Source organism: Cornus florida, unplaced genomic scaffold, assembly GCF_030987335.1.
Source record: "Cornus florida cultivar Cherokee Brave unplaced genomic scaffold, ASM3098733v1 CherokeeBrave_3.0.0_Hap2_Chr06, whole genome shotgun sequence".
Lineage (NCBI taxonomy): Eukaryota > Viridiplantae > Streptophyta > Magnoliopsida > Cornales > Cornaceae > Cornus > Cornus florida.
The window spans coordinates 6,051,543-6,060,586 of NW_026775576.1; the positions used below are offsets into that span (position 1 = coordinate 6,051,543).

At 35.4% G+C, this 9,044-nt stretch overlaps 1 protein-coding gene and 1 non-coding gene across 2 annotated transcripts; one reads left to right on the top strand and one right to left on the bottom strand.

The window, feature by feature from the left end:
• Nucleotides 1-741: 741 nt before the first annotated feature.
• LOC132313810 (uncharacterized) lies at nt 742-3,118 on the bottom strand. The gene is made up of 3 exons (XM_059812753.1): nt 2,157-3,118; nt 1,849-2,059; nt 742-1,569 (listed from the first exon to the last, which is right to left on the bottom strand). Exons 1-3 carry the CDS (start codon nt 3,116-3,118, stop codon nt 742-744), a joined length of 2,001 nt encoding a protein of 666 aa, XP_059668736.1.
• Nucleotides 3,119-8,732: 5,614 nt separating this feature from the next.
• LOC132315452 (small nucleolar RNA R71) lies at nt 8,733-8,838 on the top strand. The gene has a single exon (XR_009483653.1). It is a non-coding gene; the product is annotated as a small nucleolar RNA R71 (small nucleolar RNA).
• Nucleotides 8,839-9,044: the final 206 nt, after the last annotated feature.

Sequence of the window (9,044 nt, forward strand, 5' to 3'; positions counted from 1 at the left end):
AAATAATGTCTCTAAGGGAGACATTATAAACATCAAGAACTTCATATAAAATTTGTCGAGCCACCTCAAAGGTGGACCTAGAACTGTGGTCATGACGTCTTCGATTTCTCTCTTGCTAAATACCCCAAAGCCCAGCAACTAGCATAGTGTGAACCATTTTGCACTCTGCTGCAAAAACCAAGTCAACAAATCTTCCATTGAGTTCAAAAGAGTAAAATCAGTCCTCCAATCAAGAGTGTCTGCCAACCATTTCCAGAAATTCCTTGCAAATGGACATTGAACAAACAAATGATTTCTGGTATCAATCCCTTGTAAACAAAGAGAACATCTTGGAACCAACTGCACCTTTCTTCTCTGCAAATTATACATAGACGGTAGTCTATCTTGGAACAGAAAGACACCATTAACTGACCACCACGGTCTAGCTTTTCCCCAGCAAATTTTAGACCAATTAACCTCTGGATTTATGACCCTACAGCTTTCCCACACATTTTTGAAAGAGAAATTTCCTCCATCCCAAAGTAACTTATCAGTTTTAGAGTGAATTGTCAATGTACACAAATAATTTTTAATAGGTTTAAAAATATCCTCCTGTAACAATTCAAAATTCCATCTACCATCAATCATTAGTTGCGACAATGATGAATTCCATGTAAAATCCAACCTTCTGACAATTCTATAGCCAAATTTTTGTAATAAAGTCGCCCCCTCACACCAAGGATCTGATATAGCTTTAAAGAATTACCCATCACCATTTGAGAAATGAATTGCATTAAGCAAAGTTTCTCTAACATTAATCATGTTCTTCCATAAGATTGAATGTGAAATCTTAGGAATAGCATTCCAAAAATTAGAAGATGTTGTATACCTGTGGTGAAACCAAGATATCCAAAGCCTATCCTTGCTTAATAGGAAATCCCAAGCTAAGACACGCTGAGAAGTGACTTGCAGATCTTTCAATTTCCTGATACCCAAACCTCCCTCATCTTTGGGCCTGCACATCATATCCCAGCTCAAGAGATGAAGTTTATTTATGTTTTCCCTGCTTCCCCAAACAAAATCTCTACACATCTTTTGAATTTGATTGATGACTGCTATAGGAAGTTGAAAAACGCTGCACCAGTAAAGACATGTAGGAGTAATAACCGACTTGATCAGCTCAGTTTTACCTACAGTAGATAACAGCTTGGTACTCCAATGAGAGAGCTTTTTGGAGATTTTATCAGTAAGAGCATTACAATGGAATTTTCTGAAACCAATAGAACTCAATGGTAACCCCAAATATTTGAAAGGAAAGACATCCTCCTTGCATTGAAGCATGTTTAAAATTAATCTCTTTCTTCTGGCAAACTTGGAAAAGATAACACTACTTTTTTGATAATTGATACGAAGACCAGCAGCATCCCCAAATACCTTGAAAATATGTGTAAGTATTCTAGTATTAGTAACTGAAGCTTTGCAAGTAATCAAAAGATCATCAGCAAAAAAAGTATGACAGCATATGGAGTTTGCTTTCAAGGCAGTATTTGACAATGTAAGTCTCCCCTCTGAAATTGAAGTATTAATAAGCTAATATAATTAATCAGCTACCAAAGTAAATAGCAGAGGTGAAAGGGGGCATCCTTGCCTTAATCCTTTTGAAGGTTGGATAAAACTAGTGGGAGATCCATTCATAAGAATTGAGTATCTAGTGGAATGCAAAAGGTTACTAATCCATTTGATCCAAATAGGACTGAAACCAGAAGTGATAAGAGTCTTCAAGAGGAAACTCCAAGAAACTGAATCAAATGCCTTACTAATATCAATTTTTAAGGCCATGATAGGATGTTTGGATTTAAATTCACTAACCATTTCGTGTCCCATAATGATTGCATCTTGAATTTTCTGGCCTTTAATAAAGACACTTTGTTCCAATCCCACCAAATTAGGAAGAACCAAAGCCAGTCTAGCAGCCAGAATTTTGGAGATAATTTTGTAACTGAGGTTGCATAAAGCAATAGGCCTGTAATCTTTAGGCTTGACTGCATTCCCTACTTTAGGTATCAAAGTGAGGAAGGAACTGCTCACCCCAATTGGAATAGAACCCTCAGTGAAAAAAATATTTAACTACTGCACTAACTTCAGGTTGGACAATAGACCAAAATGATTGATAAAACCTAGCTAGGAAGCCGTCTGGACAAGGGGCTTTATCTGGTTTGAAATTCATAACCACAGCTTTGATATCTTCATCTGTTATAGGAGCATCTACAACCAATTTGTCATCAAGAGTTAAGATATGTTTTGGAGTAGCTTCAAATGCACAAGTAGTATTATTCTCTTGAAACAAGCCTTGATAATAATCCACAAACACCTTTCTTATCTCATCTGTTTGAGTTTTTACCTGTCCAGTATGATCTTCCACAGATGTAATTGCATTGAATTGATTGTGCTGCTTCATCTTGGAATAAAAGAAGGCTGAACATCGATTATTATATTTGAGCCAATGAATTCTGGACTTTTGAGCATATAGAATCTCTTTAGAAGATAGAGCATCATGGTACTCATCCTTAGCTTGGTTCTCCTTTGTAAACAAATCATTTGTAGGATTATCAAGGAGTGATAATTGAACATCTTCTAAGGCCTGTTTAGACTTATGAACCCTCTCTTTAATATTCCCAAATGAATTCAAATTCCAAGCTTTGATAGCAGCCTTCACATTTTTGAGTTTTTTGAGAAGTATATGAAAGGGAGTCCCAATGATAGGAACTTCCCAAGATTTTTTTATCACGTCAAAAATACCCTCTTGTAAGCACCAAATTTTTAACATCTTGAAGGGCTTTGGACCCCTTGCAAATTGTCTAAAAATATTGATGATTACTCCATAATGATCAGATGAGGAAGAAGCTGAACAAGAGATTTTGGTACCAGTAAACATCTGTAACCATGGGTCATTAGAACACCCTATCAAGCTTTGCCAAAATTCTTCTATTGCTTCATTGTCTATTGCACCAGGAACAATCACCATTAGAGGCAAATATCTCAAATAAACCAGCCTTCTGCAAACAATCATTAAACTCATCAAGAAGCCTTTGAGGAACCTTTTTACCTCCTTTTTTGTCTGAATGAAATCTTGTAGCATTCCAGTCACCAACCATAAATCAAGGGCCAATAACAATTAAGGCCTGAGAAATTAAGTGACTCCAAAGTCTTCTTCTACCTGCAATTGTATTAGAAGCGTAAACTAGAGTACAATAAACAACCTCCCTAGTCTGTAAAATATGGACTTTAAGAAGGAGACATTGATCCATCTCATTTATCATAGTCACTGAGAACATTACTGGATCCCAGCCAATCCAAAGTTTTCCTAAAACATGAGAATTATAATTATGGATCCAACTCCATCTCCTATTAATATTTGCTGTAATAAAATCAAAATTGGGTCTTCTCACCCTTGTTTCTTGAAGACAGACAAAATGAGAGTCATTGGCTTTGATCCATTGTCGAACCTCTCTTTGTCTCCTTGGCTTGTTTAAGCCCATCACATTCCATAATGTGATCATTTAGTGGTGTGGAGTAGGGAAGCACCCATTGACTCCTAATAACCATTGGTGAAATTCGAGCTACAGTAAATTTCTTCTTGGGCTTTTGCTCACTTTATGTAACTTTTGGAGATAATTTATCTTTAGATTTATCAATGTCCTCACAAGAATGTTCTGCACTTAGATCAGTTAGCACCACCTCTAGAATATTACCTTTGTTAGCTTGTGGTCTTGAGGAAATTTCGACCTGCAATATGGGGGTCTCTACTATCACAACATCTTGTTGTAATTCTTCTAAATTAACTTGCTCACTTGGAGTCTCTACAACCACTTCCTCTGATATATTGTCTACTACATGCACAATAGGGGTCTCCTCTACCACAACCACTGATTGATCTAGAATAGGTGTCTCCACAACCATTTCCTCTTCTGCATCATCTTGTTGTAATAATTGAAAAGTGTTTGAAGTTGGAAGGGCAATAACAGGTTGATGAATCGTATTATCTCTTAGAGACGTTTCTTCAAGCACCTCATCCTCATCTTGAACCACTAGTTTTCCCTTCTGTTTCACTACCCATTTATCCACCAATTTTTTCTTCTTTGGCTTCGTCTGTCGAACTCTTTGAGGACAATGACCAGAAACATGATTAGAAAAAAATAATCAAATAAATTTAACCTAAAGCTTTTGATACTCAAGGTAAAATACTTATGAGTTCTAAGAAAAAAGATAAAGAAGAACTCGCCTGAAGGTTTTGAAATGAAATCGACGCCTTAAGCCTTGATTGTCTCTTCCAATTTTAGCGTTCTCTTTTTCTTATCCGGTCTCCTCTTTGTTAGTCCTTCCTCTGCTTCTCTCTTTGCCTCTCTTATTTTTCTAATGTGAAAACTTTAACAATAAAACCTTATATGTATATTTATACATATTAATTACCCTAATCTTATTCCTAGTATGACTACTAAATAAAAGAAATAATAATTAGCTTTTAAATAATATATATATATATATATATATATATATATATATATATCTTTCCACAACACTTATTAATTAATTATATATATATATATATATATATATATATATATATATATATTTATAATTATTCAAAAATGGTCATTTAAATAATCACATGACCATGTGCCTTTATTAATTAACCCAAGAGGGCTTAATTCAAGCCCAATACCACATCCATTGGTCCCACTTCTCTTGAGCCCAATCCAATTAGTTTAAATAAATAAAATAATTAAATAAACACTTAAATTAAAATAACTAATTACATGAAGCACATAAACAAAACAAGAATTTACAATCAAGTTACATCATACCAATAAAATCAACACACCAACAATTTAACCAATAATCAAGCACACACACAAACAATCATCATATATAATCACGAAATATAATTTAATTAAAATAAGAAAATTAATTTAAACACTCAATTAAATAAAAATAAATCATTTAAAAATAAAATTAAATTAATTAAACCCAATTAAATCAAACAATTAATTTTTAAATAAAATAAAAGTAATTAATCCCTATAAATAATTCCTTTAAAATATAGGGGTATTACATTTTATAATGAAAAGACTGATATCGAAGTTAACAGAGTTATCGCCGATTATCTAAAACAAGCTTGGAGTCAAAATGGTAATTTTGGAGAAGTTTAAGTGCCAAAGCTCGAGCACAAGTTCCTTGGCTCGAGTAGCTCGAGCATAAAGTTAATTGAAGCAAAAAAAACATCCAAGGCCAAAAGGCTCGAGCAAATACTTAAGGTGTTCGAGTCTTTGCAAAAGGGATCGAGCTCAAACTCCTTCGGAATATTAAAAGATGCTTCAGAAGATCCATGTTGCCAGACCTCGAGCAGAGACCAAAAAGCTCGAGCACTAAGTCAAAGTGATCGAGCACCATGAAGAAATTATCCCAAAATATTCAAAGTGTCGATGAAAAGGACGCTTCAGAAAAGGTTTGAAGAAAATTGGCTAACTATGGAATTCCTGCTCGAGCACAATCTAAAAGGCTCAAGCACATGCCAAAAAGCTCGTGCAGAAGCTTCTCTGCTCAAGCCTTGGTTGTTAAGTCAAATTTCTAAGTTGTGGGATGAATTCTAATTAAGTCTTATTTCATCCCAAACGGGCCTAGATGACTCCAGAAAACCTAAAGCCTATCTTATCCTTGTTAGAAGTCAATTATTTCTATAAAAGGATGCACAAGGCTACATAAAAGCTCTCTTTTCTTCTTACAAGTTATTCTAGATCTAGTGGCAGCTTTTAGGGTTATTGAGTTCTTTCTGAAGCATTGAAGGTGAAGATCCTCAGAAGAGAAGTGCAGTCCATGGTGATGAAGTCCACAACAACACATATGATATCTTACATCGTCATGAGGAGGTAATCATCTCTTAGGGCATTGATGTAACTCGAATCCGAATACTATGGTTTGATTGTTCTATACTTTGGGATTTTAACTGCTTATGTATTTTGATTGCATGATTATGGGTAATTGACTTAGGTCAATTGGATTTTAAGGAAGTATGTAGTTTTTGAATGATTAATACCTTGTCTTAAATTTAATTGTTCTTAAATTATATTCAACTTATTCTTAGTGTACGAGATTGGTAGCTAAGGGTCTTGGATAATAAGAATAGAGATCAGGTAATGGTGTTCAAATATTTTTTATGAATGAATGTTTTCATAGTTTATGCCTCAGAAAGATGAGTTATACTGCAACATTAGTTAGAAGTAGGTAGGTAGATAATTCGTGCCAATCAAAGATAGGTTATTATTAACTGAAATTTATGAAAAAACTTTCTTTAAATTTGAATTAAACGAGTTATTGAGTTTAATTCCATATTATGCATAAGTGTTAAAATCCTAAGGTTGAACAGTTGACCATAGTATGAGGTTCGTAGTGAAGTCAATCCCTAAGAAATTCTCTCTCTGATCTCATTCTTTTATTTATTTAGTTTTATTTATGTTAGTGATACACAACAAATCAAACAATCATTTTCTCTAAATTAAAATAGTATTAATTGAACACTTGATAATCCACCATAGTCCCTAAGGCTTGACACCTTCTAAGTAGTCCTATCCTGCAAGGGATTCGTTCTATTGCGAGTGGTAAATAAATTAGAGCATATCACTGACCAAAGAGAAGACTGAATAGATGATGAAGTATCAAGCAATGAATTTGCTTTCTAGCCAGATTGTTTAACAACAACCTCCTTAGAATTAACATGAGTCATTTGCGTTTCGAGATGGTCTTGGCTTAGAGGAAATTGGAGAGATTTTTCGACCAATTAATCTAACACATCAAGAGAAAAGCATTCATTTTCATCCGTAGGATGTTGAGAGGCATTGAAGATGTTGAGCTTTACCTTCATATTTCCAAAAGAGATATCTTAGTCTGATATTTAATTGAAGCATTACCTATGGCTAAAAAAGGCTGACCAAGGATCACATTAATGTGTCTTTTGAGATTGTGGACCAGTTCAGTATCTAGAACCAAGAAGTCTACCGGGAAGTAGAACTTATCCACCTTAATGAGTACATCCTCAATGATACCACGAGGTTGCTTGACGGATCTATCCGCAAGTTGCAAGACAACCGAGGTAGGTTTGAGTTCTCCTAAGCAAAGTTACAAGTAAACTGAGTAGAGGATCATATTTACACTTGCTCTTAAGTCAAGGAGGGCCTTTTCTATCTCGTTGTCTCCAATGACACACGAAATTGTCAGGGCGCCCAGATCCTTAAACTTTGGATGTGTATTGTGCTGAATGATAGCACTCACCTGCTCAGTTAACCTTACCTTCTTTGGAATATTGCTCTTAGAGATGAGTTTTTGAGTACACAAATTTTTGAGAAATTTAGCATAGGGTGGAATTTGCTTGATGGCATCAAGAAGAGGAATGTCGATCTTTACTTGCCTAAAGACTTCAAACATATCCTAAATTTTATTGCCCTTGTTGCCAAAGTGTGTGGACTCTTTGAGGCATTGAGGAAACGGAGCCTTGAGCTCAAAATATGTCTCAACACTTGGGATTAGTGGATTTGGAATTTCTGGACTGATGTTTAGATTTTTAGGTGGAGGACTTGAATCCTTTATAGCAAGAATTTCATTCTCTCCCCCAACCTTGTTATCCACAACTCTTTCACTCCAAAATGTGGTGATTACATGGACTTGCTCATGATGTGGTCCACTCGGAAGAGGGATTTCATCAATTACAAATAATCCTATCAAACGAAGTTTTACCATAACATTCCTCTAAATTGGAACCGGTATGGAAATGATTCAATATTCAATTATGGAATCATGAATAGTCATTGGTTCAGTCGGTCCATAGTAATCTAGATTTTTCTCTTCTATATAGATGGGTAGATATTTTTCTGAACTGAGCTAGAAGTTTGCCCATGTCCCTCTTATGAAGCTGATTCGTGGAAGTAGCTAATTGTCCTAGTTGGGTTTCAATTTTTTCTATTGTTTGGGAGTGAGTATTAGCCAATTGAACAGTTAATTGCATACCATTAAGGGCAGCTATGATTTGTTTGTTGGTGTTTAATATCTCATCCAATTGGGATAGGTGAAGAGGAGTAGAATTTTGATTTGAAGAGCTTTGATTATAGGAAGAAGGACGATAGCTTGTAGAAGCTTGGAATATTCATAGGTTGAGAATTGAACTGAATTTGTTGCCCATGACCTTGGAATGCTGAATTTTGTGGGGCTGGTTACCTCCATGAAAAATACGGGTGATCTCTCCATCCCGAATTATATGTATTGGAATATAGATTATGTTCAGGATGAGAGAACATGGCATTGGCCTATTTTGCGTATCTCCATAAAATTGCTCCGGTGTGGGGTAATCTTCTTCAAGATGAAAAGTGCTTGTGCAAGATTCACATATAACAATTGATGAAGAATTTTGAGAAGAGGAGAGGTGTGGTGCCACTAGCTGAAAAACTTTATGGGCTATGGCATCCACTTGAGATGATTCTTCCCTTAGAGTCCGTGGTTGGCACGGATTTGAGGGTTTTCTAATACTAGAAGTAGGAGCCCTACAAGAATTATATTGAATAGAATTTTTGCTCATGTTCTCAAGTAAGGTCCAAGCTTCATCTGCATTTTTGGACGTGAACATGCCCCCATAGGAAGAATCAATGAGTTGTCTATGTGGTTCGGTTAAACCATTATAGAAGGCTTGCACCAATTGCCATTTTGGAATTTGGTGGTGTGGACACTTCCTAAGAAGATCTTAAAATCTTTCCCATGTGTCATAGAATTTTTCTCCATTTATTTGGGAGAAGCTAAGAATATAACTACGCATTTGATTGGTTTTCCCCACAGGATTGTATTTTTTTAGAAATTCTTGTTACAATTGAGCCCATGTGGTGATGGAATTTGCAATAAGGGAATTTAACCAATATTTTGTCCTATCTTGTAGGGAGAATGGGAAGAGATGCATATGGAGTGCTTGTTGAGGGAAGTCCCTCATCTTGATAGTGGAGTAAATTTCTAGGAACCCATTAAGATGT

Excerpts from the sequence above, each read along its gene's own strand:
- LOC132313810 (XM_059812753.1), bottom strand. The coding sequence starts at position 3,118 with ATGCTACAAGATTTCATTCAGACAAAAAAGGAGGTAAAAAGGTTCCTC. Across the intron at positions 2,060-2,156 it reads CCAGACGGCTTCCTAGCTAG|TTCCTTCCTCACTTTGATAC; the intron begins GTTTTATCAATC and ends TGGGGTGAGCAG. Across the intron at positions 1,570-1,848 it reads TCATTATGGGACACGAAATG|CTTATTAATACTTCAATTTC; the intron begins GTTAGTGAATTT and ends TAATTATATTAG.